Source organism: Sebastes umbrosus, chromosome 12, assembly GCF_015220745.1.
Source record: "Sebastes umbrosus isolate fSebUmb1 chromosome 12, fSebUmb1.pri, whole genome shotgun sequence".
Classification (NCBI taxonomy): Eukaryota; Metazoa; Chordata; class Actinopteri; order Perciformes; family Sebastidae; genus Sebastes; species Sebastes umbrosus.
In genome coordinates, this window is record NC_051280.1 from 14,659,472 (window position 1) to 14,677,218 (window position 17,747).

Here is a 17,747-nt window from a genome sequence, read left to right on the forward strand (position 1 = left end):
TCTGGAACAAAACAAATGACGACCATGCTTACAGTATCAACGGATGTCACAGTATAGGACAAAAGCCATGCAAACATGTGTCTCATTACCTTCACCTCCCACTTTGAGCTCTGGAGAATCACTCTGTATCTCCTGTTTGAGAAGCTGTTGTGTAGGAGTCTGTCCAGTAGTTGGCAGTGTCGTAGCTATGAAATTTAACACAACATTGGACCCACAATTTCAATTTGCCTTTGGATAGCACTAGATACATGTAATAACAGCTAATGTGAACAAAGACATGTCTCCATACCAATAAGTCAGCCTCCACAACCCAGAAACCACAGAAATCAACAGATGTTGAGACTGAAACTATCTTTTTTGCTCACAATACTAGCTACAAGCCCCCAAAATGACACAGATCATGACAATTAACTAGTGAATAACAAAAGCCACATTTACCAGCAGGCAGATGAAATAGTGCAGGTCAGGTCAGACATATAAAGGTAGAGTAAAAGTTCCTTCAAGCAACAAGACACAGTTTAAGCCAATTCACGACCCAACAAGTTTTTATCTGATAACACCAGTCAGCAACCAATAACAAGAACCTGAAAACAACAGCCAACCAGAGCTAGTAAAGCACACATAAACACAAATAACCCAGTACAACTAGTCTGCTGTCGCCTGTTTACAACTTGGCAGACTGACAAATGTCCTTATGTTAGATGATGTCCATACAGTAAGTGTCCAAACGAGGCTAAGCAATATGTGTGAGAACACAATGGAAATCAATAAAGCTTCAAGCAATAACAATTCAAGCCTCTCTCTCATCTCACAGACCATTATCAATAATCCAACACACACAGAAGCAATCCAACACAGTACTGCCAAAGTGCCATAAACATATAGCATCAAAATGTTCAACATTCAACACAGACTGGAGTAAACAAAGCTTTAAAACAACTGGACAAAATACTGTATTTGCCACAAAATGGTTGACAAAACAGCGACACACACTAGGGCTAACAAGAAAACAAAAGCCATCTTCTTAATATATTTGACACATTCATCAGGCAACATAACCTACAGCACAGACAGTAAATCCAAACTGAGTTGCCTAGTTCTTCTTTCTTGTAAAGAGTGTTTTTCTACAAGCCTGAGATTACATCTGGAACAAAACAAATGACGACCATGCTTACAGTATCGAAAGATGTCACAGTATAGGACAAAAGCCATGCAAACATGTGTCTCATTACCTTCACCTCCCACTTTGAGCTCTGGAGAATCACTCTGGATCTCCTGTTTGAGAAGCTGTTGTGTAGGAGTCTGTCCAGTAGTTGGCAGTGTCGCAGCTATGAAATTTAACACAACATTGGACCCACAATTTGAATTTGCTTTTGAATAGCACTATAGCTACATGTAATAACAGCTAATGTGAGCAAAGACATGTCTCCATACCAATAAGTCAGCCTCCACAACCCAGAAATCTACAGATGTTGAGACTGAAACTATCTTTTTTTCTCTCACAATACTAGCTACAATCCCCCAAAATGACACAGATCATGACAATCAACTGGTGAATAACAAAAGCCACATTTACCAGCAGGCAGATGAAATAGTGCAGGTCAGGTCAGAAATATAAAGGTAGAGTAAAAGTTCCTTCAAGCAACGAGACACAGTTTAAGCCAATTCACGACCCAACAAGTTTTTATCTGATAACACCAGTCAGCAGCCAATAACAAGAACCTGAAGACAACAGACAACCAGAGCTAGTAAAGCACACATAAACACAAATAACCCAGTACAACCAGTCTGCTGTCGCCTGTTTACAACTTGGCAGACTGACAAATATCCTCATGTTCAATTACATATACTAATGTGCATACAGTAGGAGTGTAAGAAAATATAGATTTTAAAATATATTTATTGTTATTATTGTTGTTTGTTGATATTATATATATCTTGTTGTAATTGTTTGTCATCACTATTATGTGGTCATATTATGTTCTGTATATTATTCTTGTGTTTTCTATAACATTGTGAATATTTTAACATTATTTAGGTGGAGGCTTCAAATAAGCCCAGTGGGTTTTCTGCCTCTTACTGCACTCTATATTATTTGTTATTTTTGTGTATTCTTAAATTGTGCAAAAATAAAAATCTAGATACACTTGAGTATCACAATTTTATGTTTTGTAATACTGTATCAATTCTCAGATTGCACAAAAAGTACTACTATGATGTTGGATGTTACAGGGACTGTGATAAATGCAAATGCAGATCCCACAGTTCTGATTGCATCAAAAAAGTAAACTTTTTTTAACTAGATTCTTATGCATATGGCGGTGTGTTCTTTATCCTATGACAGGTTTCCTAAAATTACATTTATTGTTTTTAATTTGCCTAATGTTGTTTGGATGCACTAGTTGTATCTATGTTCTAATGTCTGGTATCGACTTGCCTTCTGTCGCTACCTCTGGGCCAGGTTGTCATTGTAAAGGAGAAAAGTTTCACAATTGTCTTATCTGGTTAAATAAAGGTAAAATAACAAAAAAGTAATAATAAAATACAGTATTGCAATATATTGTGATGTATAGAATTGTAACCCCTGTGTCATGATATGTATCGTATCATCAGATTCTTGCCAATACACAGGCCTACCACACAGTAGGTGTCAAAACAAGGGGAAACAATATGGGTGACAACAGAAAGCAATCAAAATCAATAAATGTACAAGCAATACCAATTCAAGCCTCTGCCTTCTCTCACAGACCATTATCAATAATGCAACACACAGCAGCAGCAATCCAACACAGTACCACCAAAGTGCCATAAACAACCAAATTCAGTATTTGCCACAAAATAGAATTGACAGAACAGCTGCAATACAGACAAAGGATAACAAGAAAACAAAAGCCTCTTAATATATTTTACACATTCACCGGGCAGCATAACCTACAGCACAGACAGTCTCATTACCTTCACCTTCCGTTTTGACCTCTCGAAAATCTCTCTGAATTTCCTGTTTGAGGAGCTGTTGTGTAGGAGTCTGTCCAGTAGTTTGCAGTGTCGAAGCTATAAAATTGAACACAACATTGGACCCACAATTTGAAGTTGCCTTGGGATAGCTCTAGCTAATAACAGCTAATGGGAACAAAAACATGTCTCCATACCAATAAGTCAGCATCCATGCAACAAAGTAACCCAGAGACCACAGAAATCCACAGATGTTGAAATTGAAACTATCTTTTTTTTTTTTTACAATAGCAGCGCAATCCCAAAAATGACACAGATTATTACATTTAACAGGCAAATAAAAAAGCTACAATAACCAGCAGACAGATGAAATAGCACAGGGTAAATCCATATTTAGCCTTACAGCAATTCCTTGAAGCAACAAGACACAATGTAAGCCAATTCATGACCCAACAACGTTCTGTCTGATAACACCAGTCAGCAGCCAAGACATGGTTTTACAGTTTTAGCTTAATGTGTGTTTCCCCCTTTTGGCTTAACAAAGCAATGCGTCGCATACACTGATTAATTACAAATGCACACGGGCTAAATAACCAAGCCAAGCCAAGAATCTTCGAGAATTACCTTCTACTGTCTCGTATATCTCTTGCCTCTTGTGCTTGTCTTTAGCGGCTATGGACGGAGCTTCAGAGGTCTTGTCTGAAATACGAATATGATATTGACATAGAAATGCTGCATAAAGTATAGTTGCAGCAACCAGTGACATTGTCAGACCTACAGTGTTTAACATGAACACCTGAGCAAAGCCAGTGTAACTGCCACAAATTCAAAGACCTTCAGTCTTCCTAAACCACGCAAATATAACGTAAAGGTCATTGAATCATGCCACAAACAAGTGGATTATGCACATGTGAACTTCAGCCAACAACAGGTATCATTCTCAAACCATCAACGTGCTACCAGCACAACTGGCACAAATAAAAGTAGTTCTTATTTATTCTTTGTTTTAAATTAGCTGGTTATGCTACACATACTGCAATACAACACTGAAGAAAAAGACCCACATAAAAACTGCAAAACACAATCCTACTATAGGACAAAAGGAACATTTGACACAGCAGCGGCCCACAAAATCTGGTAAATTTGAAAGAAATAATGTGGCAAGAATATATGTATCATAACCTATATAGGTCAAAAGGCACAAGCCCAATTTAAGGGCAGGCTGCACATGGCAACACAAAGGCCATTATCAAGATGGACAGAGCACATAAAGCTGAAAGTCAAGCCAGCACATCACCGTCTTCCTTCCATACCTTCCACTGTTTCTTTGGTCTCCTGCCTCTTAGATTCCAGTTTAGTAGCTGAAGGAGGAGCTGACAGCTTCACAGCTGAGAGGAAACAATTCAGAATGCTGTAACATACTTGATCTTCTACAGGACTTTACTGTCAAAATTAAAAACTAAATATCACCCAACAAAATGGCTCACAACATGTAAATCAAAACAATTTCAGGAATCAGCAAGCACCATCAAACATAGTTGATAACTACAATACAACATGAACAAAAACCTGTTGGCTTCAACAGACAAGAACAATTTATGGACCAGCATACATACAATATGAATGGTCAACACTACTACCAAGAAAAACAAAAACATAAGACATTGAAAACAGCAGCAACAAGCACGGTCTGCTAAAATGACAAAGACTCTTTGGTTTGTTTTGTAATCTCAAATGCACAGAGGGAAAAAGAAAAAGTGAAAAAAGTAATGAAACAAAAGATTCCAAAGAAAAGATCAAAATTCAAACTCTGTATCACAGCACAGTACACACAAAGCGATCCAGGCAAAGACACCCAACCGACTGATCCACCACATACAATGTGAAGGAGACATCTGATGAATCTGATGTTAGACATCCACATAGAACGCTGACATTTTGTGAGCCAGCAAACCGAAACAAGACAACAAAAAACAAAGAGACAGCAACAGAAATGTCATAGCAAATGAAATATTTAAATACAAGTGCTTCAGTCAAGACAAAATCGAAGTGTAACACAAATATTCATCCTATCAATTCAACATCAATGTTTAAATCAGTCTATGATTAAATCTGAACAATGTATATCTTGCATTGACACAGATAAATAAACATGTTACACCGCAAAATGCATTTTTCTAAATTACAAAGAAACATCTTAATACACTGTAGAAGTTTAAATCACAAATCCTCCTACCCTTGATGTTGACACTGGCTGTGGTCTTCTGGTCTCCACACACACAGCTGTAGTCTCCACTGTCTTCTGGCACCACTTTGTTGATCAGGAGTTCGCTCACAGAGGTCTTCTGCTTCATCTGGTACTTGTCTCCGGACCTCAGGGCCTGTGTTCCCTTCTTCCACTCCACTGGGACTCCAGGTTTAGAGAGCTCACAACACAGAGTAACACTTACTCCCTCTTCAGCCTCCTGGCTCTCCAGCTTCTGTTTGAAGGTCACTGGTTGGGCTGAACATTTATTAGTTACTTAGCAATCAGTGGCATGCCATGACATAAAAATAAAAAAAAAAGTAATGAAACAAAAAATAAACACTGACAAGTTGCAATGCAGAAATAAATGCAGACTCCAAAACACATATGTCTACTTATGTACATACAAGAAGCCATTCTATACAGTTTTTGAAAAATGTTACATGGGTTGAATCTATAAAAATCCTCTTCCTACCCTTAATATTGATGCTGGCTATGGTCTTCTGGTCTCCACACACACAGCTGTAGTCTCCACTGTCTTCTGGCACCACTTTGTTGATGAGGAGTTCGTTCACAGAGGTCTTCTGCTTCATCTGGTACTTTTCTCCAGACTTCAGGACCTGTGTTCCCTTCTTCCACTCCACAGGTACTCCAGGTTTAGAGAGCTCACAACGCAGAGTAACACTTGCTCCCTCTTCGGCCTCCTGGCTCTCCAGCTTCTGTTTGAAGGTCACTGGTTGGGCTGAACATTTATTAGTTGGTTAGCAGTGAGTGGCATGCCATGACATAAAATATAGAAAAAAATATCGAAACAAAAAACAAACACTGACAAGTTGCAATGCACAATGAAATGCAGACTCCAAAACACATATGCCTAATATGTACATACAAGAAGCCGTTCTATACAGTTTATAAAAAACGTTCAACGGATCGAATCTTTAGAAATCCTCCTCCTACCCTTAATGTTGACACTGGCTGTGGTCTTCTGGTCTCCACACACACAGCTGTAGTCTCCACTGTCTTCTGGCACCACTTTGTTGATCAGGAGTTCATTCACAGAGGTCTTCTGCATCACCTGGTACTTTTCTCCAGACTTCAGGACCTGTGTCCCCTTCTTCCACTCCACTGGGACTCCAGGTTTAGAGAGCTCACAACGCAGAGTAACACTTGCTCCCTCCTCAGCCTCCTGGCTCTCCAGCTTCTGTTTGAAGGTCACTGGTTGGGCTGAACATTTTTTAGTTGGTTAGCAGTGAGTGGCATGTCATGTAATAACACATGAAACAAACACATAAAACAAACAAAAAAAACACTGACCATTTGCAATCCATGATGACATAAAGACTGCAAAACAAACATGTCTGAATGTGCATACGTATAAAAAGCTGTTATATACAATTTTTTCTTTTCTTGTTACTTGGACCAACTCTTTGAAAATCCTCTTCCTACCCTTAATGTTGAGGCTGGCTGTGGTCTTCTGGTCTCCACACACACAGCTGTAGTCTCCACTGTCTTCTGGCACCACTTTGTTGATGAGGAGTTCGTTCACAGAGGTCTTCTGCTTCATTTGGTACTTTTCTCCAGACTTCAGGACCTGTGTTCCCTTCTTCCACTCCACTGGGACTCCAGGTTTAGAGAGCTCACAACGCAGAGTAACACTTGTATCCTCCTCAGCCTCCTGGCGCTCCAGCTTCTGTTTGAAGGTCACTGGTTGGGCTGAACATTTATTAGTTACTTAGCAATCAGTGGCATGCCATGACATAAAATAAAGAAAACAATAATGAAAGAAAAAAACAAACACTAACAAGTTGCAATGCACAATGAAATGCAGACTCCAAAACACATATGCCTAATATGTACATACAAGAAGCCGTTCTATACAGTTTATAAAAAACGTTCAACGGATCGAATCTTTAGAAATCCTCCTCCTACCCTTAATGTTGACACTGGCTGTGGTCTTCTGGTCTCCACACACACAGCTGTAGTCTCCACTGTCTTCTGGCACCACTTTGTTGATCAGGAGTTCGTTCACAGAGGCCTTCTGCATCACCTGGTACTTTTCTCCAGACTTCAGGACCTGTGTCCCCTTCTTCCACTCCATTGGGACTCCAGGTTTAGAGAGCTCACAACGCAGAGTAACATTTGCTCCCTCTTCAGCCTCCTGGCTCTCCAGCTTGTGTTTGAAGGTCACTGGTTGGGCTGAACATTTATTAGTTGGTTAGCAGTCAGTGGCATGCCATGACGTGAAATGTAGAAAAAATAATGACACCAAAAACAAACACGGAACACCAAAAACAAACACCGACAAGTTGTAATTCACAATGACATCCAGACTCCAAAACATGTCTAAATATGTACATACAAGAAGCCGTTCTTTACAGTTTTTTTAAAATGTTCCATGGATCGAATCTTTAGAAATCCTCTTCCTACCCTTAATGTTGACACTGGCTGTGGTCTTCTGGTCTCCACACACACAGCTGTAGTCTCCACTGTCTTCTGGCACCACTTTGTTGATGAGGAGTTCGTTCACAGAGGTCTTCTGCATCATATGGTACTTTTCTCCAGACTTCAGGACCTGTGTTCCCTTCTTCCACTCCACTGGGACTTCAGGTTTAGAGAGCTCACAACGCAGAGTAACACTTGCTCCCTCCTCAGCCTCCTGGCTCTCCAGCTTCTGTTTGAAGGTCGGCGGCAATGCTGTACAACCAAGTTTTCATTACTTGTCAAAACGTGTGAAATAAATAGTCTGACAAAGGTTGTAACAAAACACGACAAACGCAACTCCTTTGGGAAATACAACACATACACTTGTTTTATGCAAATATAAAACTTTTCCGAAAAAGACTTCATGAATCCATACCGATGACTTTTACAGTTGCAGATGTCTTCTGGTCCCCGCACATGCAAGAATACTCTCCACAGTCTTCAACCTCCAAATTCTTGATCTGAAGCTCACAAGAAGTCTCCTCCATCTTCATCCCATACTTCTCTCCAGCTTTGAGAATTTCAGAGCCTTTCTTCCACTGAACACCGTCCGCAGGTTTCGATAACTTGCAGCAAAGTGTCACAGTCTCCCCTTGCTTTTTCTCCTGGTTCTTGAGCTTCTCTTTAAAACTGGCAGGCAGGGCTAAAATAAAATGAACATTGACTTGATTATATGAAACAGGCTGTTGCATTTTGTTGGGTTGCGATGGAGGATGGAAAATGATTAGAGGTGAAAATGATGTGAGTTGTTGTGCTCCAGTTGTCCAACGTTTTTGGAACCCAAGCATTATTCCAACAGTTGGGATGACGTTCCTTTTGATGAAGGTTTATCTACAACAGTGCACTTTATCTAAAAACAAACTCTCTCATTACAATGTAACAAAATGAAATCCTTTTTGAAATGCACTAGGGATTACCAACAAAGTAAACATTCCTTTATGCAGTGCGCAGACCTTGCATAACAAGACAATGCATTTGGAAACAGGTCACTTTGAAACATTTGCACATGCTTGTGGATGTCGTTCACAATTTGTGGATGTGCAAACAGTCTCTCAATCATACAAAACCCAAGACAAAGAATAGAATGATGCTTAACAAGAGAGCAAAGCATACCCTCAAGTATATACACTCACAATCAAAATACTTCCATCAGGAAAATACGGACGATTTAGTAACAATTATACCTAATCTATGGTACTTTTGACAAATCGACACAGTACGTAGATTTGTACGTGACCGTGCGCAGTGTTACCTTTGACAACAAGGGATGCGTATACTTCCTGATCCCCAGCAACCACAGAGATGGTGCCTGAGTCCCAGGGAGTCAGCTCTCTTACAGTAAGAGAGTGGAAACCCCCCTCTAGAACGTGAATATCATTGAGCGGGCTCGGCAGCAGCGGGGTATGATCTAAGCACCACTGTACATGGGCCAGATCAGCAGGACGGACACGGCAAACAAATGTAGCAGATTCCCCTTCAAAACAATTAACATCCTGTGGTTTCTCCACTATAACCACCGACTGGCCTTTAAAAGCAAAACCATACCAAACTATGAGTAACATGACATTCATCTCATTGACCTCAAAAACCTTGCAAAATACATTAATAGTAAAATGCTCAAGGCAAATAGCTCTTCAAACAGAATTCATAAAAAATATTCAGCTCTGCAAGACAAAAACTTACCCCGAACTGGTTTACATATAAACGTATGTTCTTACCGTTGACTGTCACCTTTGCCATGCTCTTGGCGGTGCCCACGTCACAAGTGTAGATATCAGTGTCTTTCTCCTCCAGGTGTTTGATGGTGAGAGTTAAGATCCCCTCCTTCTGGGACATCTCATATTGACCTCCAGCCCTGAGCTCTGTGTGACCTTTAAGCCATACCACAGTGGATGGGGTTTGTGCAGTCTCACATTGCAAGGTCACAGAGCTCTTCTCCTCAGCTACGCTGTCCTTAAGCGCTTTAGTGAATTTATGGATTGGCTCTGTAAAAAAAAAAAAAAAAGAAAATCAAGTAGTTAAATACACCTGAAAATAAGCTTAGTAGGTCCTCTTTAAATACTTACGCTGTCAAAGAAGAAAAGTGCTGTGAGATGGGAGTAGTAAATACAGAATTTGCAGTCTTACCCTTGATTTCGAGCTTGGCTTTAGTGGTTGCCCCTCCAACAACTTCACAACTGTACTCTCCGGAGTCTTGAGCGGAGACATTATGGATGGTCAGCTTCATGACTTTATCCTCTTGGCTAATGTCATACTTCTGGCTCTTTCTGATGGCTTTGCCTTCCTTGGCCCACTTTACAGTGGAACTAGCATTTGTTACCTCACAGGTAAATACAGCACCTTCCCCTTGAACAACACTAACATTCTGTAGTCCTTTAGACACAGAGGAAGCTTTGCCTGCAACAAATGGATCATAACATGTTTATTTTAATACCTTAATATTTTTCTAACTTTGTCTAGGCCTCTTAAATATATAGCTTACCTTCAACTGTTAATGTTGTTTTGGAGCTCAGGTCTTTAATGTTGAAGACCACCTCTCCAGCATCAGCAGGAGTGACATCATTAATGGTCAGCATGTACTTGCGTCCTTTACTGGTGACTTTGAAGCGGCCTCCATTTGCGATAGTGCGGCCATTAAGAGTCCAGGAACACTCATCTGTGCTCTCACGAGATAAGATGCACTCAAAGCTACACGGCTCTCCCTCATTCACCTCAGCAGACTTCAGCCATTTGGTAATTCCAATGCCAATCTCTAAATTTAGGGTCAGAGAGCATACATGTAAATTGGTGAAGATGCCAAACAATATGTATGAAGGCTACACTGTAAAACGGTATATCTCAAATAACAGTACCAACCTCTTACAGTGACCTTTGCTTTAGAAATCTCAGTTCCAAGATCACAACTATACTCTCCAGCGTCTTCTTTGGTGACGTCCTTGATGATCAGTCCCAGAGACTTGCCTGTGTGAAGGATCTCATACTTTGATCCAGCCTTCAAGACTTTACCTTCTTTTTTCCATGTGGGAGAAACCCTGGGCTTGGATGCCTCGCATGCCAGAGTTATCATGCCTTTCTCCTCTCCAATGACATCATCTAGAGACTTGAGGAACACAGCACGCTTCTCTGGAGGGGAATTGAGAGAGTAAAGAATGACAGAGGGATATTATTATGTTCTCACCTTTTGGGTGGACAGGGGTAGGACACAGAAATGTGACTCAAGACCTAATGCTTCTATCAGAGTATGATCACGCATGTAGCCGCAATTTCCTGCCTCAAAGGGATAGTTCTGGTGTTTTGAAGTGGAGTTGTATGAGGTCCTTATCCATAGTCAGTGTATTACCTACTGTAGATGACGGTCGACACGGCCCCAGTTTGGAGAAACAGACAGGAATACTGTCATCGGAGCAAAGCAATGTACTGCTGTGGACGAGGCCGGCAGCAAAACGTATTTTAACCACCTAAATGAAAGGCTCACCTACAAAAAATCAATATCACTTTAAGTGTACGCTATATTTACATTTTGTTTTGACAGTTTACCTTGTCGTCAGACAGCCATTTCCAATGGAGAACTGACGCCGTTGTATCCATCTATGCTCTCGCCAAAGGCACCAGACTCCATTGAAAAAAACTGTAATTTTACCTTGCAGCACACAGGTGTTGCTGTTCTACCGCTGCCTCAATCAGTTTGTTTGTTTGTGCTATTGTGTGACTTTGGTGAATCTGAACTAATCAAAGTCACACAATTGCACAAACAAACAAACCGACCGAGGCTGCGGTAGACCAGCAACTCCCGTGTTCCGCGAGGTAAAATTACTGTTTTTCTTCAATGGAGTCTGGTTGCTTTGGTGAGAGCATAGATAACGGCTTCAGTTCCCCATCAGAAACACAGACTGTATAGCTGTCTCACAGCAGGGTAAACCGGCAAAAATATTCTAAATTTAGTGTACATTTAAATTGATTGATTTTTTTAGGTGGTTCTTTCTTTAAGGTGACTAAAATACGTTTTGCTGCCGACCCCGTCCACAGAAGTATATTGCTTTGGTTTTGTGCGGTAACTCCTGTCTGCTTCTCCAAACTGGGGTTGCGCTGACCGACATCTACTGTAGGTAATACACTGACTATGGATGAGTACCTCATACAACCCCACTTCAAAACAGCCAAACTATCGCTTTAACCTGATATTCATACAGTAATTTATTTTTTGTGAAAATAGTGAATGACAGTTCTTACCTTTCACAGTAAGTGTCACAGACTCTTTCACTTTGCGGACTTGAAAGGTGATAGTCCCCCCATCCTGAGGCGCCAAGTTCTTCAGTGTGAGCTTGTGAACCTTCCCATCATGAGTGATGGTGTTGACTTCATTAGTGAAGAGCACCTTGTCTTTCAGAAGCCACTGTGCCTCTTCATCGGCATAGTTGATCTCACATGTGAACACTGCATCGTTGTCTTCATCAACCTCTGTGTCAGCCAAGTGCTTGGTGATCTTAATTTCACGCACTAGACAGAAGAAATAAGACAGTTTTAGTTTGGAGACAATTATAAAACAGCTTCATGTGAAGGTTTTAATAAGAAAAAACTGCTCTATTTTGTGTGGTATTCAATGGTCCATACTGTACCTTCAACAGCAAGTGTCCCTTTGGTCTCAGCAGGTCCAGACTGACAGCAGTACTCTCCACTGTCTTCCTCAGTCAACCTTTGAATGGTAAGTTGAGCCCTTGTAGCATCTTGCTTCATGTTATACTTGTCTGACGCTGCCAGAGGAACCTGACCTTTGAACCAATTAACTTCTTTGGGTGAGGTAGAGAATTTGCAGCTGAGTATAGCAGAGCTTTTCTCCTTCCCCTTCACATCTTTCATGGGCTCTGCAATCTCAAGTGGACGCTCTAAATGTGAGGAACAGTATGTGATTAGACTCAGGATATATTTACCTACAACAGTATCACAATACACGGGTTATTGCGGTCAACTGCTGTAGAAACGTGATTAATTTACCTTTGACTGTGAGCTGGGCTAAAGATTTGCTCTTCCCAGCCGTAAACTGCACAGGCCCCGTCATCGATGCTTTGGTCTTTTTGAAAGTGAGACGGTGCATGGTGCCTTCTTTCTCCATCTCAACATCAGCGCTCTCCTGTACAGCTGCTCCATTCAGAGTCCATATAGGCGGTTTCACCAGTTCCATACTGATTTCAACTTCAAAAACAGCTGCAAAGGGTTCTGTCACTTCTACTGAACTAAGCTCCCGCACAATGCTGATGGACTGCTCTGGAGGGGTGAACGAAAAGAGAATGGTTTAGTTAGAAGTCAATGTTGTGATTTCATAAAATAAAAGTCATGCTGGTGTATAGTAAAGGATCACACCAATGGTTTAGCCTTTTTAAGACCCATATCAAACTACATTACTGCCAAATGTTGCACAAGTGGACAGAAATCAAGAAATGCATTCCAATATTTTGTGTGTGATATAAAAATCAATTTGCATGACCTTTAACCTTAAGATAAGTAATACACCAATGAGCACCTTTGTTTTATGTCATTCCAGAGGGTAGGGAAAAAAAATCATAGTATCCTTTGAAAAATGTTCAGTAATAATGTAAAGTATACAGGACAGCGCGACCAATGCAGATTTTTGAGGCAGATAGCATACTTTTGAGGCCGATATCAATATTTGGGAGTTTAAAAAATCTGATAACACTATATTGGCCAATAGTAAACACATAATGGAAATAAACAATCTTAATGCAGACCCCTTAGATTTGTTCCTTTTTTTCAGTTGATACCAAGATACATACCAAGCGGGACATTTTATACCGTTGAAAAATAAACCTATATCTGATGGACAAACCATGTAATGGAAATTAATTCTATAATTCTGTACTGCAATTTTCAACATACACTTATTCAGACATATCTACATTAAGATAATCGGCCGATACATCTGCCTGGCCGGTTTATCCGTCTAGCTCTAGTATACAGACTGTGTATGCAGTTAGTGGGCTAAAATATGCACAACCATCTGTATGGTCCTCAAACAGTTCTTCAATATTATAGCAATAATAATCCATTAGTTTAATAATAGCCCACATATGATTACTTAAAGATAAAGATACACTACCAACAATTGCCCCCATACCCTCCAAATTTTCTTAAAACTCAAATATGAAGAATGTTTACAATAGTGGGGATTTGTTCTGGAGCTACAGCTAACTCAATGACTTTGTCTTATAAACTAAACTAATATGATAATTCATTATTAGTAATAACTGTTTGAAAATGTACAATTGACTTGAAATAAGCAAAAACACATCATATGAATTAAATAGAGTATAAATTATAACACAATTACGGCATGCAGTTCAAATCAATGACCAATTGTCCTATTTTAAAGCCTCTATATACTTGTAGTGCACTCACACCGGTGTTTTCACCTATTTTGGATGACTGGACAATAGTATTCTGTCAGCCATGACAATGTGAGAGCCAGCATGCACAATGCAAAGACCCACGTAAACGAAGCAGCTAAATGGAATTCAACCATCAATAGATTTATCATTTACAACTGTATTTTTCTACTGTGACATGCCGTAATGGCTACTTTGAAAAAGGCCTATTCATTGTCCATGGACTTGTAATGACCTCACGTAGGTCTACGCAATCAGAATGAATGAAAACACCTGCGTGGGTTACTTTACCTGCAGTAGTGGTACAGTTTTGTTAATTTATTGCACACATAATTTAAAATATCCATTACTATGTTGATTCATTTAGTAGGTCAGATTTGTTCCAAAATGTCCAAGCGATAAATCAACATGGATGGATTGATGGATAGATGGATAGATGGATAGATGGATACATACATAGATAGACAGACAGACAGATACCTCATTGACAAGGAGTCTGATGGCTTGTTTTGTCCGAATATAATGTACATGTACATCTACATGTACATATCCATATATACAGTCATATACAGTCATATACTGTACATAAATGCCCTACAATTGATAAACCTGACACTAAGCCTACAATCAACTTTTGTCATCTTCCACCATGTTACCTTCCACGAGTAGTTTACAGGATGTCTTATCATCAGTGGCGTCACAGGTGTAGGTGTCTTCGTCCACGGAGTCCACATCGTTGATGGTGAGTTTTCGGTATACATCTTCACTTTTGATCTCGTACTTCTTGCCGTCTTTGATCTCTGTCTTGTTCTTGTACCACTTCACCTTTGCGCTGGCACGTGACACTTGGCATTCAAGATGACCACGATGCTTATACATCGCTATCTTATCCCTGAGTTTCTTCACAAACTTGACAGGCAGCTCTACAGTAACAATAACACCGAATCAATTAACACTATCAGGTATGCCACAAAGAAAGATTAAAGGCTATCAATGCCAAAGCCTTGCCGAAGCCCTTGCCTAAGCGCGCTATAGGACAGGCAATGCTCATAATTAAATCATGTTATAGTCAAAGCAAATGGAGCTAATGAGTAATGGAACATTAATGCTTTTGATGCACCATCAGCTCCAAACATGTTTTTGCAAAAGCTGAAGCAGACAGCAAGAATCTTGTAATGACACTACATTAAATGTGAATTACTGAGTGCCAGTCATTCTTGATTATATATATCATATTGCTGTTCGATTGCAAACAGCGAGACACTGACATAGAAACTAGGAAACATGTGCATGTTGATGCAACTTAAAGCAACTTGTGGTAAACTGAGCGCAACGTATGCTATCTCATCTGTCTCATCTATCTCATACTCCTGGAGATTTCCAATCATCAGAGGACCCTAAAATCACTGAACCAATGATGCCTTCTCTATAGACCACTGCACAGACCTACATTTAATCATCAACCCCTTGACAATAATCCTAACCCTCAGCTAGTAAAACACCATGAGAGTTGTGTTTCCTTTTGCCATCAGGCCTCAATGAGGCATAACAATGTAAATGCAAGTTGCAACTGGATTTCCTATCTCACCAATACTGTCAGAATGATGCATTGTGTTTACTCTTAGCAAGACATTTCATCTAACTTTAGTGTGACCTTTTACATTTGGCTCACTAAACAAGTTGAAATGTTGAGGACAAATCACAAAATCATTCAGGAAATTTGTTTTTGCATGCAGACTTCTGTATAGTATAATGATTTGTTTACAGTAGCCTAATTATTTATCATTTAGAGGAAGATAAAATTTGCAGAGGTATTACATTATTTGCAACTTTCTGACAGCTTTTTGTCATAGTGAATAGAAATAATCCATTTGCAACCACATCTGAACATTGTAACATAAGGGTTAGCTCATCCATGCAGCAATATGCAGTTTAGTAGACAATATACATAAAACAGACTTGTTTACCTTTCACTTTCAGTTTTGCAGTTGAAGAGGCCTTGTCAGCTGTGAATTTAAACTCACCCATATCTTCTGGGGTGACAGACTTAAACAGCAGAACATAGGTTCTGCCTGGAATAAGAAACAGACAGCTTTACTTGGAGATAATCATTATTCAGGTAAATTCTATAACATTGCATGAATCTACAGGTATATATATATAGTACATTGGTGTACTACTTTCTTGAGAACTTACCCTCTTGTCTCATTTTGATGTTGTCACCGGCTTTGAGTTTGACACTTCCTTTGTACCACTGGCAGTCCACTTCATCGTGTGAGATTTCACAGACAAACGCGGCACTCTCCTTCTCCATCACTTCCACATCCTCCAGCTTCTTAACAATCTTAATATCTCTGGCTGCAGGGAAAATATTTTCAGACGCTTCTATACACTGGAAATTGTTATAATATGACCCTAAATAATGGTACCTAACTGATTTGATATCTTCATGACATGACTAATAATTACCATTAACGGTGAGCTTGGCGGCGGTGTTATCATCAGCAGAGCGACAGATGTAAGTGCCTGCGTCTTCACGGGTGCATCTGTTGATGACCAAAGTGCGTTTTCGGCCCAAGGAATGGATGCCAAAGTTCTTTCCTGGTTTCAGTTCCACGTCATCCTGCAGATTAATCATTTTTTCCAATATGTTAGATATGTACTGTACAATTTTTAAATCTTATTATTTCACTCTCAAACTTATTCAAATAATTTCTCACCTTGAACCATTTAACATCTGCGTTTGTTCTGGACACTTCACATTCAAAACTAGCCTTCTCCTTCTCAGGAACACTGATATCAACAATGGGCCTGGAGATCGTAGCAGCAGGCTCTGTAGCATGAACACATTTTGGTCAAACAGTGACTAAACGATGGCTTTTGTGGCAGAATAGGTGATGTACAAAAATAGAGGTTTGGTCGGTGAAGACCTACTGTAGCAGGAAGCAGCTCTTACCTGTGATGATCAGTTTGCCAGAACTATGTACTCCTTCTGCTTGGAAGGCAATAGTTCCTGCATCCTCCCTCTTGAGATTTGACAAGGTTAAGGCGTGCTTCTTTCCCAGAGCTGTGATACGGCAGTTCGCCCCAGACTTTAACTTGGCCCCATCCCTGGTCCAGGAGCCTTCAACATCAGCCTGGCTGAGTTCTACCTCAAGAGTCACCGTCTCCGTCTCATGTGCCTTAGTTTCTGTTAGACCCTTTACTACCTGGATCTTCTTCACTGAAGGGAGAAGGAAGAAATGTTTGAGTTTTAACATGCAAGCAAGGCTTCCTAGCTTCTCACTCAAAATGTATATCCGAGAATTATTTTTGTACATATGTACTTAAATACTGTATATTGTATCTTAAACATGTGATTGTGGATTAGTCTTACTCTCCACACTGAGCTTAGCCTGGGTTTTGTCATCCAGAGTTTCACAGGAGTAGATGCCCCGGTCAGCGTAAGTCACACTCTTGAAGACCAGAGCCTGCTTCGCTCCTTGTTTCTGAATCTCCATGTTTCCTGCAGGCTGCAGCACTACGCTGTTCTTCATCCACCTCACCTCATCTGATGGCTTACTGAGCTCCACCTCCAGCTTCACTTCACTTTGCTCCTCCACTGTCAGGTTTTCTAGCTTTTTCTTAAATGTCACAGGCTCGTCTAATTGGGGTGCAAAGAAATGTCAAAG

At 40.1% G+C, this 17,747-nt stretch overlaps 1 protein-coding gene across 43 annotated transcripts in view; it reads right to left on the reverse strand.

The window, feature by feature from the left end:
• Positions 1-17,747, reverse strand: part of obscnb (obscurin, cytoskeletal calmodulin and titin-interacting RhoGEF b) — a 71,743-nt gene that overhangs the window by 37,852 nt on the left and 16,144 nt on the right. For 18 of the 43 annotated variants that reach the window (XM_037787018.1, XM_037787017.1, XM_037787011.1 and 15 more), the window contains exons 20-45: positions 17,453-17,719; positions 17,033-17,299; positions 16,797-16,909; positions 16,546-16,699; positions 16,273-16,434; positions 16,044-16,148; positions 14,733-14,999; positions 12,671-12,940; positions 12,295-12,561; positions 11,909-12,175; positions 10,535-10,801; positions 10,161-10,430; positions 9,806-10,075; positions 9,397-9,663; positions 8,055-8,321; positions 7,625-7,891; positions 7,127-7,393; positions 6,644-6,910; positions 6,155-6,421; positions 5,673-5,939; positions 5,189-5,455; positions 4,266-4,340; positions 3,577-3,651; positions 2,956-3,051; positions 1,233-1,328; positions 90-185 (exon numbers count right to left, since the gene is read on the reverse strand). In XM_037787018.1, the coding sequence (XP_037642946.1) occupies positions 90-185; positions 1,233-1,328; positions 2,956-3,051; positions 3,577-3,651; positions 4,266-4,340; positions 5,189-5,455; positions 5,673-5,939; positions 6,155-6,421; positions 6,644-6,910; positions 7,127-7,393; positions 7,625-7,891; positions 8,055-8,321; positions 9,397-9,663; positions 9,806-10,075; positions 10,161-10,430; positions 10,535-10,801; positions 11,909-12,175; positions 12,295-12,561; positions 12,671-12,940; positions 14,733-14,999; positions 16,044-16,148; positions 16,273-16,434; positions 16,546-16,699; positions 16,797-16,909; positions 17,033-17,299; positions 17,453-17,719 (5,520 nt within the window). The remainder of the gene's footprint in view (positions 1-89; positions 186-1,232; positions 1,329-2,955; positions 3,052-3,576; positions 3,652-4,265; positions 4,341-5,188; positions 5,456-5,672; positions 5,940-6,154; positions 6,422-6,643; positions 6,911-7,126; positions 7,394-7,624; positions 7,892-8,054; positions 8,322-9,396; positions 9,664-9,805; positions 10,076-10,160; positions 10,431-10,534; positions 10,802-11,908; positions 12,176-12,294; positions 12,562-12,670; positions 12,941-14,732; positions 15,000-16,043; positions 16,149-16,272; positions 16,435-16,545; positions 16,700-16,796; positions 16,910-17,032; positions 17,300-17,452; positions 17,720-17,747) is intronic. The other 25 variants (XM_037787021.1, XM_037787020.1, XM_037787012.1 and 22 more) reach the window with 15 other exon arrangements.